The sequence below is a fragment of the Nansenia antarctica genome (assembly GCF_963989245.1).
Source record: "Nansenia antarctica genome assembly, chromosome: 2".
Lineage (NCBI taxonomy): Eukaryota > Metazoa > Chordata > Actinopteri > Argentiniformes > Microstomatidae > Nansenia > Nansenia antarctica.
The window spans coordinates 52030616-52058079 of NC_137675.1; the positions used below are offsets into that span (position 1 = coordinate 52030616).

The following is a 27464-nucleotide window of genomic DNA, read 5'->3' on the forward strand; positions in this document are numbered from 1 at the left end:
CTTGGGTAGTACTGCCTTCAGGTCTTTGGTTGTCTGTCTTCAAATGGTTTCTCTGCACACTGATTCTAATTCTAATTCCGATTCTATGGTTTAAAGCAAAACAACCTCTGAAACCTCTCAAAACAACCACTGACTGAGGTTGTTTTGCGTTAAACCATAGAATCTGAATTAGAATTAGAATCAGTGTGCAGAGAAACCATTTGATCTGATTTTATCTTTATTTATCTAGAACATTTCAACCATAAAAACACACACATTTGTAATAACAAAAAATAACAAAACTAAATAAAATACAAATACAAATAAAATAAAATACAAATAAAATAAGATATAAATTAAAATAAAATATATCTTCCTAGACATGGAAGTAAGTCAACAATGGTTTTGTTCGAGAAGGGACAGAAAGAAGCAAAGCTTATCTGCTCCTGCCCCTTCCTTACAATATCATAGTATTATGCAATAAATTATCTATCAATATCAAAAATAATATACCTATCCACTATAGCAAAAGATAACTAAATAATTACAAAAATACTAGTTCACGTTATTTTCAAGCTCCTCTAACTTATAATAATCAAAGAATTCCTGTTTATATTTGCTTTTAGACATTTTAATAGTATTACTTGTTTTTATTGTTACATACCATAACAATGATGTAACATACTCAGAGTGATAAGAGCGATACAGAGAGCGTAGTCTACTTTTGACTTCGCTTGTTCGAAGTTATACCCTATCGTAGTTTACCCTACCTCAGAAATAAAAAGGGATTCTTTAAGCAAATACAGTATTTTGTAGTTTTTTTCTGAGAAATAAATGAATGTCATAATTTCTCTGCAATCTCATTTTATTGAAAAAATCGTGAGAAAATCGTATTGTGAATCGTATAGAATCGTGAGTTGAGTTCTTAACAGAAATGTCTGATATATAGTTCAGTTTACATTGTGAGAAAATATTGAATCTTTTTTAAATTTGTTTTATTCATTTGAAATCACCCAGCCCAGTGGCATGCTGGCACATTGTCTACATGTCTACTGTAGCAACAGCCCACGTGACATTGTCAAAATGTCATTCTGATACAAATGTCCATCTCAGCTTCCTCTTGACGTCTAATTCAAGCACTTAAAACATGTAGCTGTTTTTCTTTAAAATGATTCCCACACGTTTATTGTAGAGGGCCTTAATTACCATTACTCCCTCTCCATCCTTCCTGAGTCCAAAACAAACAGCACCATTCCATCAATTCCCTCATTGGCAAAAACCCTGAAGGAAACCACAAGCCATTGAAACAACACAACAATCCAGTGTGTCAATGCCATCCCACTATGGTGGACTAGTTCACTTGCTATAGTAGGATTGACCAGGGTAAGAGGGTCAAATACTATTTCAATTCCCTTAGTGCCTTAGTTTCACTTGAAGTGAAGGTTCAGTTCATAAATTGACAAATCCTCATGGAGCCCATTAGGCAATGTATTTTCAGTTCATGAAACGGGAATTTCAATTGAATTACAATTCAAATTCATCCCAACCCTGCCAGGAAAAGGGTGTTTCCTTTGACACAATTCCCCTCTCTTCACTGTAGTGTTAGGCCCAACATCTTCCTGGCCGTTGGGGAGGACTCGGCCCAGTACAGGAGGTGGTACTATGAGCTGGCTGTGGATCAGGTGGAGCCCTTCATCACAGCTGAACCCACACACCTGCGTGTGGGCTGGGCCGGCACTGAGGGCTACCACCCCTGCCCCGCTGGCGGAGAGGGCTGGGGGGGCACCGGGGTGGGAGATGACCTCTGCTCATACGGCTTTGATGGGCTGCATCTGTGGTCAGGTGAGGGGTGACCAGGTGGAGTGGGGGGGTGGGGGGGGAACTCTGCACTGACTGTTATGGACCATAACTCAACTTTTAAAGGCACATTCTGTAACTTTTGTTTTCAGTTAAAAGTGGTGCACATGCAGTTGTAGTAGTAGTTGTAAACTATTCGTTTATTTTTGCTTCTTGGGCAAATATATTTGTAATCCATAGAGTTACTATCCCAATAATTTAATTATATAAAAGTTAAAGGAATGCAACTTTACCTCTCATATACAATCTACAGTATTTACATCAGGGGAGGCTGGTGGAAGTAGACATCGGAGGACGAGCTCATTGTAATGTATGGAACGGAAATACGACTGGTATCAGATACCACTCCTCATTCCATTCCATGCATTACAATGAGCCCGTCCTCCGATGTATACCTCCACCAGCCTTCACTGCTGGGTGGGACCCTGTCTGATCTGGATGTCTTTGTGCTACCTGTGAACCCAGGGTGCGTTTCCTCTTGGGGGGGCAACATGGAGAGTTCCACTTCCTGCCTCCCCCCGGGTTCGCCCCCTGTTCCGAGGCTCTCCTCCCTGGAGTGATGCTGAGGGTGGAGCCCTGTCAGAGTTTCACTCGGGTCCAGAGGACTGGAACACAAGTGCTCTTGGGACCAACTGTAGCCCTCACCCCACCAACCTTCACCCCCATGCCAGTGGACATCAGCCAGGTACTGAACACTCAACCTAGCTCCCCCCCCCCACCCCCTGGAAAACCCAGCTCAGTAGCATACACCTGCTGGACGGTACACCCCCCCCCCCCCCCCTGGAAAACCCAGCTCAGTAGCATACACCTGCTGGACGATACACCCCCCCCCCCCCCTGGAAAACCCAGCTCAGTAGCACCACCTGCTGGACGGTGCAGCTTGTTGCTACAGAAGCCATTGGGTTTCTAGAAAGAGGTTCTGTCCTTTGTAGATGCGGGTGTCTGTATAGTACATCTGGAATTCCTTTCCTGTTCATCTACAAGCTTCAGTAACATAGAGCAGCATGACCCCCATGTTCTCACAGCACAGTGGCCAGACAGATGCAGAGTGTGACCTCTGACCCCACTCTGTGGGTGGTTAGCTGGTGTTACCCACACAGCTGGAGCACATCCGCGAGAGACTGGCGGAGAACCTTCTTCAGCTGAGGATGATGGAGGAGATTGATCTGGGCTGGACGCACGGCACGGTGAGTAGGACTGCCCACGCAGTCAATTTCTACAGCAGGGGAGGCCGGTGAAGGTTGAAATTGGAGGACGGGCTCATTGTAATGCATGGAACCTGCCTCCACTGTTGTCCAAAACAATGAGTGTCAGTTACAGCCGTGTTTATCGTTGTTCAGTGAATGTCAGTGACTGCGGTCACATAGTGTTAGTTCAGTAGCTTGTCTTGACAGTGGCCAGTGTTGTCATGCAGGTGAGAGATGAGAGTAAGAGGCAGGATCCCTGTCTGGTGGAGTTCTCCAAGCTGACGGAGCACGAGAGGAAACACAACCTCCAGATGTCCCAGGACACTCTACGGTGAGCCCCTCCCACTCTCATCACTGTCTTGTTCTCAGTGACCTTGTCATGTCATGTCCAAGGAGGGAGAGAGAGGACAAGGTAGCACGTGATGCTGCTGATTACATAATCACAAAGATATTTTGACTTACGGAACCAGTGGAGGCTGGTAGAGGTAGAAATCGGAGGACGGGCTCGTTGTAATATGTGGAATGGAACACACACATGTTTGATACCATTCCTCATTCCATCCTATGCATTACAACGAGCCTGTCCTCCAATTTCTACCTCCACCAGTCTCCCCCGTATAGAACCCTTTGTATCATACTTTATAGATAGCTGTTTCTAGTGTACTTTATATGTCTCTCTCTCTGAAGGACAATCCTAGCCCTTGGCTTCCATATTGGCCTGGCAGACGACCATGCTGATGAGGGAGTGAGATACATGAGGCTCTCCACCAAGTATGTTGCTCCCCAGACATTCACAGCTTAGGAGGTGTTGATGGGTTCATTCAGCCTCCTCTTCACTGTCACAGTACTCCAGCCACAGCTACTCCAATCGTACATACAGACCAGGGGAGGCTGGTGGAGGTCGAAATCGGAGCTCACTGTAAAGCAGGAAACGGAATGAGGAATGGTAAACACACACGTTTGATACCATTTGTGCAGGGTTCAGTGTGACGTAACCCACGTCTATGGTGGGCGTGCCATGTGTTTGATACCGTTCCTCATTCCGTTCCATGCGTTACAATGAGCCCGTCCTCCGATTTCTACCTCCACCAGCCTCCTCTGGTCCGTATTGTAGGATTGCTTTGTGTCTTGTGTTTTGTGTGGTCTTCGAGGAGCAGTTGCTGGAAAAAGCAATCCTCCGATGTCTAGCTCCCCGAGCTTCTCCTGATACTGTAGTGACCCTGTAGATAATCCAGTGTGGTTTGGATCGGGCTCTCTCTATACGTCTACGACGAGAGACACACCATGACCTCCCCTCTCCTCCGCCATCCGTAGGTACGAACAGCCGAGCGGGTACAGGCCCGCCCCCGTAGATGTGGGTCACATCACACTGATCCCTACCCAGGAGGCTGTGGTGGACCTGCTGGCTGAGAACGACCACAACGTGTGGTCCAGGGGCAGGATCAGGCAGGGCTGGACCTACGGCTCACAGCAGGTACTGTCGGGGTAGAGCTCGCCCCAACCCCTACTCTGTTTCACTTCATGTCTATTTATCAGTGTGAACCAGGGAAGGTTGGTGGAGGCAGAAATCAGAGGACGGGCTCAAACACGTGGTATCAATGGAACCCGATTCCATTCCGTGCATTACAATGAGCCCAGACAATTCAGACAAGGAACCGTCGCTACTAAACAAGGGTAAGTGCAACATGGGGATGTGATGAACTAACTGAGACTAGGCCACCTGTTTGTTTCATGAGGTCCTCAGTTAACTATAATGAACTCAGGTTCTACTATCAATGAGGGGGTTATGGGAGTAAGGCACACAATGCAACAATAATTTATTGTACAGCTTATAATCACACCATCTTCAGCTCTATGAGCTCAGCAAATATTTATCATTAAAGGCAGAATTTCAAATGTTAGACGTAGTAATGTATATATACTGTAGTTCAATGCGTACTGTAGCAACAGACTGTGTTGCAACTCTCCCTAGAAGGCTTGTCCACGGAGGAGGAGAGTGGATCCTGGAGGGAGATGGCCACTAAACACCTAAAAGCTACAATACAGATATATTAATTGGAATGGCTACATCAATGTTATTTTTAAGAAATATTAATCTGACCCAAGAACTATGTTTAACTTTAATATTCCGTTTCCGGGTTACGACGAGTGTTTGTTTTTGCTGCTGCAGCTCGACAGCGCTAGAATCTTAAAAACTGCTATCTATACCAAACTCTATTGAGAAAGCATTTTTTGTAAATAAATAGCTTTCCTATCCTATATAACATCGGGACCTCGCTCCGCCGAATCCGACGCCGGGAGGCTGAGTCGGGATTACCAGCGTTATTAGTTAGCTACCGCGGCTAACCAGCTAGCCACCTTTACACTTTTTAAACGGGCTTTTTTCTATCGGGATACCTCCCCGAACTACTAACTACCCCCACTAGACCACCACTACCCCTACTAGACCACCACTACCCCTACTAGACCACCACTACCCCTACTAGACCACCACTACCCCCACTAGACCACCACTACCCCTACTAGACCACCACTACCCCTACTAGACCACCACTACCCCCACTAGACCACCACTACCCCTACTAGACCACCACTACCCCTACTAGACCACCACTACCCCCACTAGACCACCACTACCTCTACTAGACCACCACTACCCCTACTAGACCATCACTACCCCTACTAGACCAACACTACCCCTACTAGACCACCACTACCCCTACTAGACCACCACTACCTCTACTAGACCACCACTACCCCTACTAGACCACCACTACCTCTACTAGACCACCACTACCCCTACTAGACCACCACTACCCCTCTACTAGACCACCACTACCCCTACTAGACCACCACTACCCCTACTAGACCACCACTACCCCTACTAGACCACCACTACCCCTCTACTAGACCACCACTACCCCCACTAGACCACCACTACCCCCACTAGACCACCACTACCTCTACTAGACCACCACTACCCCTACTAGACCACCACTACCCCTACTAGACCACCACTACCCCTACTAGACCACCACTACCTCTACTAGACCACCACTACCCCTACTAGACCACCACTACCTCTACTAGACCAACACTACCCCTACTAGACCACCACTACCCCTACTAGACCAACACTACCCCTACTAGACCACCACTACCCCTACTAGACCACCACTACCTCTACTAGACCACCACTACGCCTACTAGACCACCACTACCCCTACTAGACCACCACTACCCCCACTAGACCAACACTACCCCTACTAGACCACCACTACCCCTACTAGACCAACACTACCCCTACTAGACCACCACTACCCCTACTAGACCACCACTACCCCCACTAGACCAACACTACCCCTACTAGACCACCACTACCCCTACTAGACCACCACTACCCCTACTAGAACCTTATATACTTTTATATCACATATCTCTGAAATACTGATTGATCATAATCAAATTGTTTTTCTCTCTCTCTGCAAATAACACCACTTTTCTCTTTCATGGCCTGTCGGCGCTGCCTGGAGCTTAGCTACCAGGTTGAGGAGATGAAGGGACGAATCTCGAATCTACACCAGATCAGACAAGGGGAGTCGTATCTTAGTTCACTTTATGACACATTACATAAAACAATAATTACAGACATAGAAAGCACACAAACCACAACATCAACATCAAAGCCTCCACCTGTAAGCCCAATCCCAGGTGTAACTCACACTGTCCCTACATCACCAGGGACTTGGACCACCGTCAGGAAGAGGAGTCGTACCAACGACTCCTCTGGCACCAACCCCCATGAGGCCCTCCTGCTGCGGAACAGCTTCGAGGCGCTGCAGAGCCACCAGTCCACACCGAAGCCGAAGAGAGCCAGGGCCTGCACCCCCACCCCCAGAGACCACACGCCTGGCCCCGCCCCCGCCCCTAGAGACCACACGCCTGGCCCCGCCCCCGCCCCTAGAGACCACACGCCTGGCCCCACCCCCGCCCCAGAGACCACACGCCTGGCCCCGCCCCCGCCCCAGAGACCACACGCCCTCCCTCTCTCTCTCCCCCTCTCCCACCCTGGGCCCCCTACAGGTCCATCACGCCGCCAGCAGAGGAGACTACAGTTCGTACCCCCCCGCACCCGCTCTTCTCCCCCCCCCCCCCCCCCCTCTGTGCTTGTAATAGGCTCGTCCATGGTCCGGCAAGAATTCGAAGTCTTCACCTTTGGCTACAGGGATACTGCTGTCATACGCAAATCCCATTTATAGACAATTTCACCACGTTCTTTAACCGTAATGAGCTGTTTGCGAGAGATAGGTTTCACCCAAACAGGTATGGTGCCCGCCTGCTGTCGATGTCCATGGACCTCGCTGTCCAGCCCTGGACCTGGCCGGTGCCCTGTCAACGCTGATGTGGGATGAGTCCGATCCATTCCTCTAACACCAAACATGCCATCCAGACTATTGTCTCCCATCGGACTCCCTCCACCACAAATAAGGCAATACATGGCGCAAATTTGGGAAATGTATTACCCATTTCATTAAGTATGCCCTCGAGTCAGTCCCAGTGTCAAAATGACATCTCCATGGCAATTTTGAATATCAGGTCCCTATCAAACAAAAAAACATTTATCATAAATGAGCTCATTTGTGATAGAAAACTCGACTGTATGCTACTCACAGAAACCTGGCTAGATACAAATGGAGCAGCAGCCCTTATTGAGGCATCTCCCCCCAACTACAGTTTTTTCCAATCAATCAGAAATGGAAAAAAGGGGGGAGGAACAGCTACCATAGCTTCAAATAACCTAAACTGCAGGAGCATATCCTTTGATATATTCTCCTCCTTTGAATATCATGCCACAGTTATGGCATGCCAACCACCTATTCTTACGGTAACTGTATACAGGCCGCCGAAACCAGCCCCTACCTTCCTACCTGACTTCTCTGAGTTCCTATCCATTATCCATCCCAACTATGATAGGATTATTATCACTGGTGATTTTAACTTTCATGTTGATAATGAGGCTGACTTGAGGGCTAGGGAATTTATTGACCTCTTGGAATCTATGGATTTTGTCCAACATGTCAATGAACCCACTCACAATCATGGCCATACCCTTGATCTTGTGATTACAAAGGGTCTTGAGGTCTCAATATCAGGTACCTGGCCCTCTCTGACCATTTCTGTATTTTCTTTACCATTGTAACACGTAAAGCTGAAAGCAATGCTGAACGTGTTGTTAAAAAACGTTATCTTACCCCTGCAGTGGCTGAACATTTCAAAGCTTTAATGAACAGTATTCACACAACTCCCACGTTATGTGAAAACGACTTAGTAATTACCTTTAACAATAAAGTAAAAATGGCCCTAGACTCCCTGGCACCTACCAAACTAAAAAAGGTTGGAGCCAAGAGGAGAGCACCATGGCGAAACAGTGAAATAAATCTCCTAAAGAGAACATGTAGGAAAGCTGAGCGCAGATGGAGAAAGAGCAAATTACAGATTGATCAGAATATTTTTAAAGAACATCTATCTGCCTTTAACTTGAAAATGCGAAATGCTAGAAAAAATCACTTCTCAAAGATAATATCTACAAACAAGAATAACCCCAGGGTCTTGTTTTCGACAATTGATTGCCTTGTAAACCCTGCTCCTAGAACTCTAGACGGCGCAGCCTCTGTCACCAAATGCGAGGAATTTGCAGCCCACTTCAGGGATAAGATAACAAATATTAGAATGTGTATTACTCAGGAAAGACTAGGTTTGTGTAGCACCACAGATCCGCCACCACAGAACATGACTATGAGCATGTTCACCATGATTAGTACGGAAACATTAGGTAAAATTGTGTCACAGCTTAAACCATCTACGTGTCCTCTTGACCCTATTCCTACCACCTTTTTTAAGGACATTTTTGAATCTGTGTCTGATGACATACTAGGCATTGTAAATCACTCCCTACTTAAAGGGATATTTCCAGCGGCGCTTAAAACTGTCCTGGTTAGACCCACCCTGAAGAAAAGTAACCTAGATCCTTCTGATCCAAAAAACTGTAGACCAATATCCAATCTCACTTTTCTAAGCAACATTTTAGAAAAGGCAGCGTATAGACAGCTTCATGAATTCTTAGTCCTAAATAATAGGTATGACCCACTTCAGTCAGGTTTCCGATCATACCACAGCACAGAAACCGCTTTGCTTAAGGTAACTAATGACCTTAGGATAAATGCAGACTCGAAAAAACTCTCGATTCTTGTACTCTTAGACTTAAGTGCAGCCTTTGATACGGTAGACCACTCCATACTTATTGAGAGACTTGAAAACTGGGTTGGCCTCTCAGGTCCGGTCTTAAACTGGTTCAGCACTTACCTGGCTGACCGAGACTACTTTGTAGCCCTTGGTGACCATAAGTCAAAAAATTATAGCACAACCTGTGGAGTTCCCCAGGGGTCCATTTTAGGACCGTTGCTTTTTAGCCTATACATGCTACCCCTCAGTTCTGTTATCAAGAAGCATAGCGTTAACTACCACAGCTATGCTGACGACACTCAGCTTTATATCTCAGTAACTCCCAACGACTACAAGATGATCGACCACCTGATAGACTGTATTGCCGATATTAATATTTGGATGACACAAAACTTTCTCCAACTCAATCAAGAAAAAACAGAGGTATTGATCATTGGCGAGAAAACTGGGAGAGAGAAATTATCTGCACACTTGAAAACACTAGCTCTTAACACTAAGTGTCAGGCCAGGAATCTTGGTGTCATAATTGACCCAGATCTAAATTTTGAAACTCATATTAATAACACTATTAAAACATCCTTCTACCATCTAAGAAACATCACTAAGGTACAATCATTTCTCTCCCAGGCAGACACTGAAAAATTAATGCATGCGTTTGTTACTAGTAGGCTAGATTACTGTAATGCTCTCCTGACAGGTCTCCCCAAAAAAATGATAAATAGACTACAAATGGTTCAAAATGCTGCTGCTCGTGTCCTTACTAGGACCAAACGGAGAGCGCACATCACACCTGTCTTGAGATCACTACACTGGCTCCCTGTCAGTCATAGAATAGACTTTAAGATCCTTTTACTAGTTTATAAATCACTTCACTGTGATGCACCCAATTACATGGTGGACATGCTCATAAGATACACACCAGCTAGACCCCTACGGTCTAGTGGCACGGAACTTTTAATAGTGCCAGAGGCTAGGACAAAGAGATTTGGAGGATCAGCTTTTAGCATATATGCTCCTAGATTGTGGAACACCCTACCTGAGGGCCTGAGGTTGTCTAAAACTCAGGACATTTTTAAGCGTGACCTCAAAACCTACTTATTCAATGTCGCCTTTTGATACTAAGGGAGACATTGGGCATTATAGAACTAGGATCACTAGGCCATTACACCATACTCGTGTTTTGAGATTTGTGTTGACAGGAAAATGGACCCGGGTGCTGATGAGGCACTGTCAGCTCCAAATAGCACCTAGAGCAGTACTGGAACCGGTACAAGGGTGTACCAGGACCACCATCAGGTTGTATTGCTGTCATCTTTATTGTCTCTATTGTGTTGTTGCATCATAACTGTGCTTAAGTTTCTCTTTTGGCAGGACCTGTGACCATACTGGATGCAGAACGATGCAAATACAACACTAAATTTATGGACAGTGTGTACGCCGATAATATGCAAGGAATTTTTCCTGGATACATGGTGTACAGGTTTTTGCCCTTGCTTGCTTGCTTTGTGCCGGTGGTCCTTGGCCTCCACTGGGGGACCGCTGGGTACTGGTAAGCAAACTGGCTAGTAGTCGCTCTATTGGTAGAGGGCTGCAAGGGAATTTTTCCTGGCTACATAGTATACAGGTTTTTTACTTTTGCCTGCTCGCGGCTCTGTCAGTATTGATTGATTGATTGACTGATTGACTGAACATTTTCATTGTGTGAAGCGCATTGAGTTGCATCTTGTAAGAAATGCGCTATACAAATAAAATTTGATTTGATTTGATTTGATTTAATAACCTTTTTTCAATATCCTGACGACACACAGACACACTCATATGAACATGTGACTTCCATTATCTTCTGTTAAACATGTGGGAATGTTGGTGTCTTTGTGTTTGACAGGGTTCAGCAGGAGAGACCAGCCTCACCTGTACCCAGCTGTGTGTCCATGAAGAGTGACCGGTCTATGGATCATCCAATAACCTCCAGAGAAAGACCTCCTCCTTCTGATCAAAGTTCGAGGTTTAATCACCATAGTGGTCTATGAGGCTGCCAATAACATTCAGTAGTGGTATACACTCTTAACTTCTATTTGGGAAACTAGGCCTCATTCACACTTCTCTGGATAAATACATCTGCTTATTTTTTTGTTTTTACCCAGAATCCCCAGTGACAAGGTGGAGAGACCAGAGTCAGAGATTCCCAGTGGTCAGTCTGTCCAGAGTCAAAGTGAACTGGCCTCCATATTCAGGGTGAGCTAAAGAGAAAGTATGACATGGAACATGGCTAAGTAATACATACAAAAGTGATTTATTTCTTGATTCAATTGCATACCAAAGTCAAGTGATGTGATGTTTGTATTCAGTCTCTCTACTGGGTGTAAAGGTTTACCTATTATTAACTATCTCACATCTTTTTTATCTAAATGTTTCAGTTGCTTGAAGACAATGTCATCACTTTAGTGAGAAATCAGCTGAAGAGGTTCAAGAGGCTTATTTCTCAAGACCACCCAGAGTGCCTTGAGAGTCACGGGGAGGAAGAGGAAGATGTAGAAGAAGAGAAGCAGGAGAGCAGTGCCAGAGAGGGGGCTCTGAAGATCACTCTGCACGTCCTGAGGAACATGAACCAGAAGGAGCTCGCTGACACACTGGAGAAACGTAAGAGACCTCATATGTTTTCACAGAGAAGTGTTACTGGGCTAAAATATTATTGGAAATATAAACACCACTAACTGTAATTACTACGTACTGTATATCCCTATTTGGTCAATCTTTATATTGTGTTGCCTCTATAACTTAGTATCTCTGTAATTATAGCAGGAACTATTGGTTGTTTGCGTATAATTGCAAAGGGTTGGACAGTTTCCTATATCATTCAACTACACGACATACTATGTAATTAATTACTATATAACAACTTGTTGATTAAACCAATGTATTTAAACAATGTAATAACAGTTACTGCAGGTATTGGGTCAACTTAATGTAAAGTGTGCCACGAATACTTTGTTAATTGTTTTGTCATTCAGATGAGCTCGCTGTGGTGTGCCAACATGAACTCCACATGAAGTCCACCCTGAAGAAGAGGTTTCAGTGTGTGTTTGAGGGAATAGCTGAGCAAGGCAAGCCAATACTTCTCGATAAGGTCTACACAGAGGTCTACATCACAGAGGGAGGAAGTGGAGAGGTCAATAACGAACATGAGGTCAGACAGATTGAGACAGCATCCAGGAGACCAGCAACGCAGGAGACACTAATCAAATGCACCGACATCTTCAAGCCTTTACCTGGACAAGACAAACCAAGCAGAAGTGTGCTGACAAAGGGAGTCGCTGGTATTGGAAAAACAGTCTCTACTCAGAAGGTCATTACGGGCTGGGCTGAAGGAGACGCCAATCAGGATGTCCAGTTCATATTTCCACTTCCTTTTCGGGAGCTGAATTTAATGAAAGACAAGAAATGCAGTTTGAATGAACTTCTTGGTCATTTCTTCATTGAAATAAAAGAATCAGGAACCTTCAACTTTGACAAGTATAAAGTTCTGTTCATCTTTGATGGTCTGGATGAGTGTCGACTTCCTCTAGACTTCCAGAACAACGAGACATGTTGTGATGCCACAGAGTCAACCTCAGTGGACGTGCTGCTGACAAACCTCATCAAGGGGAATCTGCTTCCCTCTGCTCTCCTCTGGATAACCTCCCGTCCTGCAGCAGCCAATCAGATCCCTCCTGAGTGTGTTGACCGGGTGACAGAGGTACGAGGGTTCAACGACCCACAGAAGGAGGAGTACTTCAGGAAGAGAATCAGTGATGAGAACCTGGTCAGCAGAATCAACACACACATGAAGTCATCAAGGAGCCTCCACATCATGTGCCACATACCAGTGTTCTGTTGGCTCTCAGCTGATGTTCTGGAGAGACTGTTGGGTGGAGCAGAGAGAGGAGAGATGCCCAAGACTCTGACACAGATGTACACACACTTCCTGGTGTTTCAGACCAAACAGAGGAATGTGAAGTACCTTGGAGACAATGACAGAGATCCACACTGGGATAAAGCGCTAATTATGTCACTGGGAAAACTGGCCTTCAAACAGCTGGAAAAGGGCAATCTGATCTTCTATGAGGAAGACCTGAGAGAGTGTGGCATTGACGTCAGAGAAGCCTCAGTGTACTCTGGAGTGTGCACTCAGATCTTCAGAGAGGAGTGTGGGCTGCACAACGTGTTCAGCTTTGTGCATCTGAGCATCCAGGAGTTTCTAGCTGCTTTATATGTGTTCCTCACATTCAACGACAGCAATAAGAATTCACTGGTCAAACAGAAATCCTCACAGTTTAATCTATGGTCATCACCCAGACGCAAACCTCTAGTCGACTTACACAAGAGCGCAGTGAACAAGGCCTTACAGAGTGAGAATGGACACCTGGACCTGTTCCTGCGCTTCATCCTGGGCCTCTCACTGGAGTCCAATCAGAATCTCCTACGAGGCCTTCTGACACAGACAGGAAGCAGCTCACAGACCAATGAGGAAACAGTCACGTACATCAAGAAGAAGATCAGGGAGAATCCCTCTCCAGAGAGGTGCATCAATCTGTTCCACTGTCTGAATAAGCTGAATGACCATTCTCTAGTGGAGGAGATCCAAAGCTTCCTGAGCTCAGGACGTCTCTCAGAAGCCTCACTCTCACCTGCACATTGGTCAGCTCTGGTCTTTGTGTTGCTGACTTCAGAAGAGGAGCTGGATGTGTTTGACCTGAAGAAATACTCCAGATCAGAGGAGGGTCTTCTGAGGCTACTGCCAGTGCTCACAGCCTCTAAGACAGCACTGTAAGTAGATGGACAGAATGACTCTATTAATTAGTGAATTAGGACGATTTCAGGGTTATGAAAATGCATTGTACAATAGTAATTAGTGAGTAGGCCGCTTGATGAAAAATACAACAAACAACAACAACTTCATAACAAAGCCTAACAAACAATACTTGGTGTGAAAAACAAAATGATCTTTTGGAGATTTTGATCACTGAAAATAATTTAATGATTATCTAAAACGTATTACTATTGTGTACTTGGTCAAACAACACATTCCTTGATTGGCTCCTTTTCATTTATACTTTATTGACACACAAATGTATAATTTATATCATAGTACACACAACAAACAATACATAATTCATGCAATAAGCAAGTGACTTTATGATCACTTATTATGATTTACAGATTAAACAGAAGAAATTGAGTTATATTATCTTTAATGTTTTATTGACACACAAGTATGTGACTTGCTCCATCATTTTCAGTCTCTTTGTGTCTCAACTCTCAATAATGAGCGAGAAAGAGACAGTTATAGTTGGAGTACTAAACACTTATTTGGAGGAATCCATTCCTGACATTTGCTTTATTTTTAACGTAATGACTATCGCATTCCACTCGCGGTACCCCGGATACTCACACCACAGCTCAAATGAAGACTTTTTGTCTGACATTAAGTATGGTGGAATGGGGGGGCTGCTCTGTCTGCACTCTGAATATGTTTGCCCTCCTCAAATCCTGACCCACCTGGCCTTAGCTCAGCACATGGGGCTACACAATGCTGCACTGAACCAATAGCTACCAAATACATTATACCAGACGTAGAAATCCAGTGACTTCAAATGTATCCATGGTTGCTTGCTTCCCTGTTGAGAGCAACTATAACTCTCACTAATGAATTCTTGCATCACAGTGATCGTTTGGCTAAATATATTTCTTTGTATTCCTCATTGAGGCTGAATGGATCTCACCTCACAGAGAGATGCTGTGAAGCGTTGGCCTCAGCTCTCAGCTCAGACTCCTGCCACCTGAGAGAGCTGGACCTCAGTAATAATTATCTACGTGACGGGGGGGGAAAGCTGCTCTCTGCTGGACTGGGGAGTCCACACTGTAAACTACAGACATTGAGGTGAGGTCTTTTGGGGTGTAGAAGCATGAGTTTTTGGGGTCATTATGATGCACTAGTTGTTCTTCACTTAAATACAATGTGTCTAGCCTTTCAACTGCTGAATTCAGGGGATTTACAGCTGTAAAGATGTACATTAGAGAGGAACAATCAGATTCTTGATAACAGATGGAGTCACACTATTTCCCCAGGTTGTCATTCTGTGGAGTCCCAGAGGAAAGCTGTGCTTCTCTGGCTTCAGCTCTGAGGTCTAACCCCTCCCACCTGAGAGAGCTGGACCTCAGCTACAATCACCCTGGAGACTCAGGACTGGCGCTGCTCTTTGCTGTACAGAAAGATCCACTCTGTAAACTACAGACACTCAGGTAAAGGCTGAATATGTGGCTGGACGCATCTATGAGATTAATGCACAGTATCTATTTCCCACATGATTGTGAGTGTGTCATCCAACCACTGTATGTTCTTCTGTGGTTGATATAGTGTGGACCCTGGTGGAGGGTGCTGGTTCAAACCTGGGCTGATCAAATGTAAGTCTCCAACACTGTAGAGAACAGGACTGTGATATTACTCAATAATCAGGGTACAGCTGAGTTCAAACAGAGCACCAGTATTGTATTCATTTGTAAATCTAAAATATTAGTAAATGTGAATTAGTTCTATCCCTTGTAAAATATTTTAAATTAATAAGTAATATTTAGTGAAAAACATGATGTTACCATATAAAGCCCAGTTCACATCTATGCGACGCAATGCGACAGAACTCGCAGTCACAAGGAATCGCCAGCGATTTGACATGTCAAATCTCAGTAGAACGTCCAGATTTTATGGAATGTCTGATATTTCTCTTCAGCCAATCAGGGAAGTCACTGTCGCTGTCAGCCATCTTGCAGGATAAACACAACTTATTTTGTTGTTATGGAAACCGTTGTTTGTGTCGTCTGTGTCTCGTTGCGTCTCATCACCCATCTGTGTCACCACCCATCTGTCTCATCTGTCTCGCCACCCATCTGTCTCACCACCCACCTGTCTCACCACCTATCTGTCTCATCTGTCTCACCACCTATCTGTCTCATCATCACCACCCATCTGTCTCACCACCCATCTGTCTCACCACCCATCTGTCTCACGACCCATCTGTCTCATCTGTCTCACCACCCGTCATTCGCAAGTAGTTGCCAAGTTTTTTCTCTGCGACGGTCTAAACGTTCTAAAACTGACCCGTCGTGTTGCGTTGCATAGATGTGAACTGGGCTTAACAAGATCACAATGTGAATATTGTAATTTATCCAATTGTATTGATTTGATGATTATTTTGGCCCTCTCATTCAGATGCCTGTGAGCTCACACTGGACCCAAACACAGCGAACAGAAGCCTCTCTCTGTCTGAGGAGAACAGAAATGTGACAAAGGGAGGAAGGCAGCCGTATCCTGATCACCCAGAGAGATTTGAGGGCTGGCCACAGGTGCTGTGTAGAGAAGGTCTGACTTGGTGCTGTTACTGGGAGGTAGAGTGGAGGGGAGATTCTAATATAGGAATGACATATAAAGGAATCAGCAGGAGAGGAGGGGGTAATGACTGTGTGTTGGGATACAATGACAAGTCCTGGAGTCTGGAATGCTCTGACACCTCTAACCGTTACAGTGCCTGGCACAACCATAAGAGAACTGTCATACCTTCCCCCTCCTCTGACTCCCACAGAGTAGGAGTGTATATGGACTGGCTGGCCGGCACTCTGTCCTTCTACAGGGTCTCCTCTGACACACTAACCCTCCTGCACACATTCCACTCCACATTCACTGAGCCCCTCTACCCAGGGTTTTGGGGCTCAGTGACCCTGTGTAAACTAGTCTAAGGGAGATCACACTGAACACCTAAGGCTCACACATGATGTCATGGTGTAGTTTTACATTCACATCAAGCTTCATACACTCAAACTCAAAGGTTGTGATTTTCCACTAAGATCAAGCCTACACACATGCACTTGGACAGCGGTGTGTTTTCCCTGAGATGTTGGATGTACAGATGTTCCCTCTCCCCCGTGTCTAGTGTGTAGGGGGTTATGTGCAGTGCTTAGGGGGTACTAATAGAGCTGGAAAAGTATTTACACAAGATAACGTTGAATTTACACAAGAATGTTGAATTTGAATTAAAATGTTTCGTGTAACTTTATCTATCTATAGGGACTTCGATGCTACTGGGATCTCATGTTATCTGACACACCAGCTTACGACGCCCTTTTTCAGGTCTGATGTTTCAGCTGCACTGTGTCGATCTTGTGTAAATACTTTTTCAGCTCTATTATTTAAGAGTTGGTCAGATTTTGTGTTTCCCACCCAGGATTCCCCCCCCCCCCCCCCCACTGTCTCTTTATATTGTATGCTTATTTTATGTTCTTTTTTCAGGACTCATCTCTATGCATTAGGCTACATGGTATTTCTATCTAGCCTACACCGACAGATCTATTCATGTGCATAGAACCTTGAGTTAGTGCAGTGGTTCTCAAACTTTTTATGTCAAGCCCCCCTTGGGAGGACAAAAAATGTGTGAGCACCACCTCACCCCCAAAAAACTGTCACAACATGGGGCAATTTTACATGTATTGAACTGAACCACATAACACTGTCTCCCAACAAAAAACCTACAAATACAAATAACACAATATAATAAATCAACACAATAACAATATTTTTCAATTACAATTCTCAAGAAAATGAACACTAACAATCAAGAACATCATAACATTACAGCATTGGTGGCTGCAATGAGCCTGTTTGGCACTGCAGATCTTTTCAAAACGGGGTAGCAGGCCTGACACTGCCACTCTCAAGTCCTGCTCAATGTTGAGCCTAGATCTGTACTTTGTTTTCAGTGAAGCAACAGCTGAAAAGCCAGCCTCACAGAGATAGGATGTGGCGAAGGGAAGTAGGATGCCGACAGCCCTCTGCCCTATGAGTGGATACTCCTTCTCCACACCAAGCCAGAATTCACTCAGTGTCTGACCATTGAACCTCAGCCTCAGGGTCGACTCAGAGGTCAGCTCGATGAGTTGGTCCTCTTCAGCAGAGCTGAAATCAGCAGGTGCTACGGATAGAGATACCTTATTTGTAATTAATTGCATATTAAACACAACACGATTCAATTTTACAACAATCCATTCCAGGTAGTTAGTTAGTAACATACATACAACATTAATAAAATATAGGCCTACAGCACAAAATATTCACAGTTATATTTAGTCATCAAAATTGCCTACCAACCTGCTGCATTGAATGGATCCACCACCCAGTCATACTCAGCAGTGTTGTGTGGGAAGTATTTCTGGAACAATGCTCCCAGGGAAGAGATGTGTTGCTTCAGGCAGGGGATCACTGTGGTGGCATCACAATCACTGCTTTCTACAAACGTGGTCAGGTTCTGAAAAGGATCAGTATTTCCTTCATCAGAGCGCCTGCCCCACACCTCCAGCTTTCTGGTGAATGCGCTGACCTTATCTGCCAGGTGGGGTAGGTGTTTGTCTTTTCCTTGAAGCTGAAGATTCAGCTCGTTGAGCTTTCCAAACACATCACTGAGATAGGCCAGTTTCATCAGGAATTCTAAATTACTGAACTTGCTTGCAGATTCGTGCATTCCCACCTCCTCCATAAACACCCGAATCTCCTCTCTGAGCCAGGGGTGAAAGTGGTTTGAGTTTCTTACAGGAACTATAGGCTGCTACCCCAACCATCGTTTCATATTGTTCTCCTCCTGCCCCCAGCTTCATGCATCCCTGAACACACACATCGTGGTGTTCGTGTCGAAATTAGAAACACTTTAGGGCTGCCAAGTTTCACCAAAAGTTTGGAGTGAGAGTTTTTGGTGGTGGAGCGACCCAAAACTGTGCACGTTTTGGTAGCGGCGACCCCTCTCTCCCACACAATTATTTGTGCTAGTTTCCTGCAATTTTAAACCAGCACAAGAAATGAAATAATTGGAACATTTGATAAAACAAGAGAAATTCAGATAATATATCTTAAGTCTTAATAAACAAATACAGTAGCCTACAGAGTCTAAAACTAAATTGGGCCTCATCAAGTGAACTCAACCCCTTGGTCAGCAGCAGAAAGACCCTTGGTCATCATCTTATATACAGTGCATTGCTCATAGATGGCTATCATGTTATACAGTACATACCAGGGTTTTTCCTGGGTCAGAATCAAGCCTTGGAGGTTGATGTTGTGCGCGCGCAGTGCGCCCAAATTTTCTTTGAGGGACCCCCAATTGTTGTATTTGTATTGTAAATTGTAATTATTATTATTATTAATAATAATAATAATACGATGCGATGCGATTTGAAAGTACCAGTAGGCTACCAGATACGTATGCACATATTTTGCTACCAGGGTTGCCAGATGGAATTGACAATTTACAGCCCAACCAGTCTAAAAGCTGTCGAATCAACCCGTCCAGTGTGACCAAAAGTAGCCCAATCTGGCAACACGGCTTGCTTATGGAAGCATATAGTGGACCTAATTCAAATGTTAATGCAATTTGAGATTGCATTTGCATGTTTCACTTTTGCATGCATTCTTTCAGACAATATCCAAATTCAAATGCAATTCTAATGAGCGGATGTGTTTCCTTGAACATATAAATGCAATTGCTAATCACATTATTGCATTACAATTTGAATATTGACTCAAATAACGGCAAAAGTGGCAAATGAATATGCTATTTTGGGATTGCATAGTCATTTTCACATTAGAATGAAAATTTGAATTTTGTCAGCTACAAAGCGGATGTGTTTACTAGAACATGTAAATGCAATTGCGTATCACATTATTGCATTACAATTTGAATATTGACTCAAATAACGGCAAAAGTGGCAAATGAATATGCTATTTTGGGATTGCATAGTCATTTTCACATTAGAATGAACTTTTGAATTTTGTCAGCTACAAAGCAGCGCATGACTTTGAAAATTAAATGTCAAATTGCTTTGCATTATCATTTTAATATTGACAGCGAATGTGCACATCAGGTACATGAAAATGAAAATGCAAATCATTAGAATTGCATTTGAATTTGAATATTGTCTGAAAGAATAAATGCAAAAGTGGAACATGCAAATGCAATCTCAAATTGTATTAACATTTGAATAAAGTCCACTATATGCTTCCATAATTGCTACGTTACATGCAGCTTGCGTGAACACAGGTTCTTCCATCAGCGCTCGCCTCGTCGGGTCTACTGTAAAGCGGGTTAACATGTCCTTTTCAAAGGTATTAAAATAGACGCAAGGAAACATAACGTCAGCCATGTGTTTCCTTGTTGGAAATTATGGATCGTGAATCGTGATTGCTTCTGCACTCTGCAGCAATCGGATTTTGATTGACAGGCAGCTGCATCTCTTCCCCCAACGGCGTTCCGGCACAGAAAGTCTTGCCGGAACGCAGCACCGGACCGTTCCGGCCCACTTTCACCAATGCTCTGAGCTCAAAGACTCGGGACAACACTTTCCCTCGGGAGAGCCACCTTGCTTCACTGTGAAACAGCAAAGCAGAGTGTTCAGCTCCCATTTCCTCACACAGTGCAGAGAACAGACGTGCTTTCAGCGGGCGGGTTTTGATGAAATTTACAACACCGATCACTTCGGTCAAAACCTCATTTAGCTCAGGGCTAAGCTGCCTGGATGCGAGCGCCTCTCTGTGAATGACACAGTGTGTCCATTGCGCGTTTGGTGCGACGCGATTTATTAGCGCCTGCAGTCCCTTCCTTTTCCCGGCCATTGTCTGCACACCATCTGAGCAAAACCCCACACAGTTCTCCCATTTCAGTCCGTGTTCTGTCAGGTAAGTGTCAAGAATCCCAAATAGCTCATTAGCTGTCGCTCTCCCTGTCACATGCTTGCAAAACAGCAAGTCTTCATTCATTGACTCCGAATCTACATAGCGGACATAAGAAATAAACAAGCAGTCCTTATTACTGTCAGTAGCCTCATCAACTTGCAATGCAAAACGTTTGTGTAGTTTCTCTGCGAGTTGTTCCTCAAGGTCCTCTGACATCTCACCTATGCGTCTTGCAATGGTGTCGTTGGACAGGGGAATGGTCTTCAATTTTGCAGCGGTTGTCTCATCAATCAAAGTTGACACCATATCCAGTGCAGCTGGGAGTATGAGCTCCTCAGCTATGGTGTGCGGTTTCTTGCACTTCGCAATTCTGTATGCAACCTTGAATGACGCTATTTGCGCTTTGGTACTTACGGATGCCGCTTTTGTCATATGAGTTTCTTGCTTTCTGTACTCTGTAAGTTTTCTTTTAAAGAAGGCCAGTGGCTTCTTTGCATTATTGGGGTGTGTTGTCTCAAGGTGCGTTTTTAACTTGTTTAAAGCTTGTTTTTTTTTTCTTGACAGTAGTGTCCTCTGGTGGATTTCAACCCAGGCCTGAAAAGGTCATTTATTTTAAAAATGTGTTAATGTGGGAGTGCCAGGCCGGTCACATGGCGTCTCTCCAGTCTGCTCTGACAAGTGTCGGCCAGGATGCATTTCAAAAGAGTCAGTCGATGTCACAAACAGAAAGAGGAGCAGAGATTTCACTAGAACAAGGTCATTATAAACCTGTACTGATTACAAGACATGTACTGATTATGTGTTCTCCTTGGCATTGCATTGTGCGACAAGCTGTCACTTGGTAGTAGCACCTCAGTGCTTACTAAAATATTCTAATAAACTGATAACCAATACAAATCCTCTTGAATATGTGTCTCATGTGACAGGACACAATGAATTTATGAAAGTAGTAAGGTTGGCCTAGGAAAGTGAAACAGATTTGATTGCTGTAACGTACCATATGCTACATACACACACACATCTACATACACACCTAGATACTACACACCAGGAGCCTAAACTGGCTCGACGGGCTTTGCTCTCCTGAGTGGTGGGATGTTTTTTTTGTCTAAAGGTGTGTGTGTGTGTGTCAGGGTTTCCGTTTGTCCGGGAAGATTTCGATTTACCGGACAAACGTGATATATTCCGGTCATCATATTAAAATATAATATAGCTGTTTGTCGCGGTGATTACTGTTGTGTAGCGGCCTATATATGCCATTTAATGTCTATTTCTCATCCGATACGATTAGATGCGAGCTATATAATATATAATAATATAACATGATTCGCATGCGCGCTATGCCATTATGTCCAGCGCTGAACGGGCGCCTCACTGGGAACTGAACAGACAGCATCGATCAATGAACGGACTCCACATTACGTTAACTGAAGTTTGTTAAATTGTTTGGGATTAATGTGAGTTTTCTATTTTCTCTTTCCAGTTTTACCCTTTTTTTATCAATAAAACAACGTCATTTCTATAACCAGGGGGGTGTTCCATCAACGTCGCTAAAGGAAAATCTAGGCTTATTTCGTTAAGTCTCGCGAGACTCTTAAAAAGATCCAGGCATATCTTGATAGATCTCGCGAGACTTGTCAAAATAAGCCTAGATTTTCCTTTAGCGACGTTGATGGAATACCCCCCAGGTCTCGCTGGTTGGGAAGGCATTTCGTTTAGCTGCCTGTCAAATCATACTTAATCGGACTCGGGAGTATGACAATGAGGAGAACATAACTGTTTATTGAGAAACAATTGATAGGCAGGCTGGGATACGTATATAAAGAAATACCACAATGTCTAGATGTATAACATTTTATTGAACAGTGCAAGCATGTAGGCTTCTGGCGTGACACGGCTAGCCTAATTTCCGTTCATATGCCTTTTATCAGATAAAATAAAATAGAATAAAACTCTTTGAAAATAAATAGGCTTTAAATTAACTTGCAATGCGTATAGGCTAATTTCCGTTCGATGTTACAGCCGGCCTATGCCTTTTCTCAGATAGATAGGGGATAGCCCTGTAAGCTCATACGGGTCTGTATGTCGTCCTGAAGACCGGCTGTTAGATCATATCGCTGAAGTTTGTCTCCATCTTAGTGTAAATGTTGTCCGTTTCGTTTGTTATCCTTGTTATTGTGCGATAAAGTTAAGGCGCTCCGCTTCGGGCCACCATTTTCAGCTGAGCACCAAACACACACACACGCTCATACACACACAACACTGCCCGAGAGAGAAGGACCCGCCCCCTTTAGTTAGCCTGTATATCGCTACGAATTGTATTCAAATTGTGCTTAGAGGGAATTATTTTCACCGGACATTATGTCCGACGAGTTTTCAATTTGTCGGACTTCAACAAATTTTACCGGACAAAGACCGGTAATTACCGGTTAACGGAAACCCTGGTGTGTGTGTGTGTGTATATGACTCATGAGTGTTTGCTTATGTTTCTACATTCTCTAGATGACACCTGTCAGAGATCAACATGACCGCCCCCCGTCCTCGACATCAAACCCTCCATCCCAGACTACGACTCCCCACACAGCAGACAGGACATGGACACAGACGCTGGTGAATGTGAAGACCTGGCCCAACCTGAAGTCACCAACGTGTCAGCAGATCATGTCACCAGTGCCGTGAGCATGCGTACCAACTCAGTGGTCTTTCCTCCTCCAGAGATGCCCAGTGTGAGGCTGAGAGAGGGGACATGCGTCATAACCCAGACCATAGGACACTCCTGCCAAAAGACAAATCCAAGGTCCACATCCTCAGCACAGACGACACCTCCCGCTCCTCCGCCCCCGAGCCCCCCAGGCCCCTCCACTCTGACCAAAGACCTCCACACAGTCCTGGGGGAGCTCAAGGCCTATGTCAGCCAGGGAGATAGCCTGCCCCTCACCCAGGCAAGCTCCCTTGGAAAGTCCCAGGCTTCAGACGGGCCTAAGATGAAACCCTCAGATCCTACGGATGATACTACCGCTCCTTGCTATGGGGAGGAGGCCTACAGCACCATCGCTGGCTGGATCAGGGACCCCCCCAGCGGCCAGTCTGGAGGTGCGCTTCACCCCCAATGCTGAGAAGGAGCTGGAGGAGTTCCTGTCCCCAGACACTGAAGGTAAGCTTCTGGAATTACTGGTTTTATATGATACAACAGCATAATAGTTCATCATTGGGACTGTACCGAGTGAAGTGTCAAAGAAGGTACTTGTGCTTTTAGTCCACAGGAGGGCGCCATTGTTACAGAAATGGCCAGTTCTCTCATAAATCGGGAGAATTACAGTCTTGCAGAATATGTCTTTTGATTTCACTGCATCTCATTGGGATTGTACCCAGGGGTCAAAGACGATTGTTGTGCTTTACTTCACTGTATCTCAGGCTTAGAATCACAGAGAACATGCAGTCAAATGAGTTGCAGTACAAAAAACAATAGAGAATGTCTATTGTTTTTTGTTCTGTTATGTGTGTATAGATATATATATATATATATATATATATATATATATATATATATATAGTAAATATTTGATGTATTTTGGTGTTTCTTGTCTCAGTGAACACTTGTGTATGTGGCTTTTGTAGTCCACTAAATCTAGAACTACAATTTCCTTGATGTCTAGCATATGATGTCTAGCAATATGAAATATTTGACACAGGTGTTGTGCATTGGCTGATCAAGTGATGCTGTTTGAACTCTTTGTACTGCACTTAGTACTTTGTACTAACTGCATTCACGCCTGTAGAAGGTCTATGAGAGAAAGCTTGCAATAAAATAATGATCTTTACACAGATTTGAGTGTGCGGATGCTGCTTTTTTCCACTCTTTTTGATACTCTACAGTGGTATTTTCTACTATTTTGAAATGAGTTGCAGTAAAAAGCAGTTAAATTATTGAGAGTAGTTTCATGTTGGTGTGGTTCCATAATATGTTATGTTAACGTCCTCCAGAAGCCCCCGGGTGTGAGAGGAGACCCAGGTTCTGGTTCCTGCAGGGTCCGGAGGAGGCTGCTGTCAGCTGACCCCAGGTCAGAAGCCCTCGTCATCCGATCCCATCTCTCTGTTTCATAGCGTCACCTTGGACACACCCATGAACAGTAAGTTCATGTCAGACATTGATTTGCACTTCCTGGAAACCTCTGGACTATGGCTGTGTTCGGAATGGTATACTAGCATACTGCATACTAGCATACTCAATGAGTATATACTGCATACTGCCTACTAAATTCATAATAAGTATGTGAAAACCCGCTGACCATTTACACACTATGCATACTGCCTCCCAGAATGCATTTCGCCTGGAGCGGCGAATTTAAACCTCCATTTTAAACCTCCATTAGCTAAAATATGTAATTTTGACTTTACAAGTGTTAACATGTTATTTTATGAAGTTTTAATATGTTTTCAGGCGAGAAAGTAACCACATATATTCCCAAAATGTGTCCAGTTTACCAAAATAACCAGTTTATATATCTGATCTGACGATTTTTTGCGTCTTCTGTTTGCTAGCTGCGTTCGTAAATTCGCCCTGGAAATATGATCAGCACTCATGGAATGCCTCTTGTCCAATCAAATTACCTGGTCCCTTTATGACGTTGCACCCAGTGTGCGCTCCGGCGCTCTCAGAGCGATTTTAACTTCTCCCTTTATCCAGGACACCTTGTGCATTGCAGGCACGTGCCGTGAGCTTTTAGATTGGGTAAGCATAAGATATAGAAATACACATAATTACACATACACGCTATCAGTGAACGCAGTTTCAAGGAAATGCAATGTTGATGCCCTAGAACCCGCTAATAAACTGTAGTGTCACTTTGTGATCAGATTACCAAAAACAAAACAAAAAGTTGCCAGTTTCGACTATATCAGGGGTGCTCATTGTTCAATCTTTTTTGAACCAAGATCTTTTCAAGTAGCCAGCCTGCTGAAATCTACAAGTCCAGTTTCAACATCGCAAACGCACACACGCACAACACAGACACACACCGTTTCCATCCTCCATAGTAAACTCACAACACACTTTCTTTTCACACTTTGTCACACAGGCACTTGACATCACATCACAAACCCTCCCTCTCTATCTCTCTCAAACACTTTTGGTCCAGAACCAATGTCACGGACAGCGACATTAAGCCTATCTCAGCGATTGATTAAGCAGCTCTCTCTCCAAACACAATGACACAGGCCTACATTCAAAGGTATAAGCAGAGGAAGTCTTAAATAAGAAGCCATAACCAGCAGCACAGCAGTACTCAAACCATATAAACAAGCACAGATCGCCACCAGCCTCGCGAATCATATAAATCATATAAACCGCTCATACCAGGCTCGCTGGAACCCCCTAGCGACTCTCCCTTTCTGGGTGTGAAGATCGGTGAGCGGTGGCTTCGGGCGGCATTTAGCCAGTAGTTCTGTTTTTCCAGTCCAGTCCAGTCTACGAAATCCCTTTAGGTCGCTGACAGTAATGTCCATATTCACAAAATCAAGCAAGTTATCCTTATTGATTATTATTATTTAGATCGTTTGAGCTAGCTAGCTAGTTTAATAATAAGCTATTCTGCCGGGCGAGAAGTGAAATGTTAAGTGAACTTGAAAGTGATAGCCAATCAGTAGCTCTTATCGGAATTAAAGAACTACTGATTGGCTGTAAGCATGCTTACCCTGGCCACATTAAACAGCGGGCTGAGGCATCGGAAAAAAAAAATAAAGACATTTTCACGCATTCGAATGTACGCGAGGGAAAGCAGAGAGAGAAGTGCTTATAATGTAACGCAATGCAAGCAGCCCAGCTAGCAATTTTTGGTTCTAAAAATGTTCAAAGAATGTTACCTAGAACCTTCTCGTAATGTTTTCAGCAGGAAGTTTTCTTTAAGTTCCCAGAATGTTCTAGGATAACGTTCTCTAAAAACATTTTTAAAATGTTGTGTGATAACCTTCTTAAAATGTTAAGTGACAACATTGCTAGAACATTATGCCCTAATGTTCTTGAAAACGTTTTCAGTGGGAAGTTCCCAGAATGTTTTAGGATAATGTTCGGTAATAACCTTCTTAAAATGTGAGTTGACAATATTGCTAGAACATTACACCTTATGTTCTCAAAACATTTTCAGCTTAAGTTTTTTGTTTGTTCCCAGAATGTTTTAGGATAACGTGTGTTACGTTTTGGAATAATGTTCTAAATGTAGAGTGGTGTTGGACCCATGTGCGGTGCGACTCAGAGGAATTGAGGTCGAGACATGAATAAAATAAAGTTCTCTTTACTGAGATGAATACACTGAATATCTATAGGACCGTGATACAGAACCACAGAAAAATAAAGGAGAGCAAACAAGGCTCTGCGTAGCCAGTCGATAACTAATAACAAAAACAAAACACTTGTGAGTAGCGAAAACAAAAGATGAGCAAACAAGGCTCCGTTTACT

The 27464-nt window shown here is 44.1% G+C and overlaps 1 protein-coding gene across 1 annotated transcript; it reads left to right on the forward strand.

Moving 5' to 3' along the window:
- Window positions 1-4651: 4651 nt before the first annotated feature.
- On the forward strand, window positions 4652-17036 carry LOC308150257 (NLR family CARD domain-containing protein 3-like; the record flags this gene model as incomplete). The annotated part of the gene is made up of 9 exons (XM_080523108.1): window positions 4652-4697; window positions 6765-6905; window positions 11152-11179; window positions 11411-11501; window positions 11684-11906; window positions 12278-14072; window positions 15013-15186; window positions 15375-15529; window positions 16513-17036. The coding sequence occupies 9 exons, from the start codon at window positions 4652-4654 to the stop codon at window positions 17034-17036; spliced, it is 3177 nt and encodes a 1058-aa protein (XP_080379234.1).
- Between the last annotated feature and the right edge of the window lie 10428 nt (window positions 17037-27464).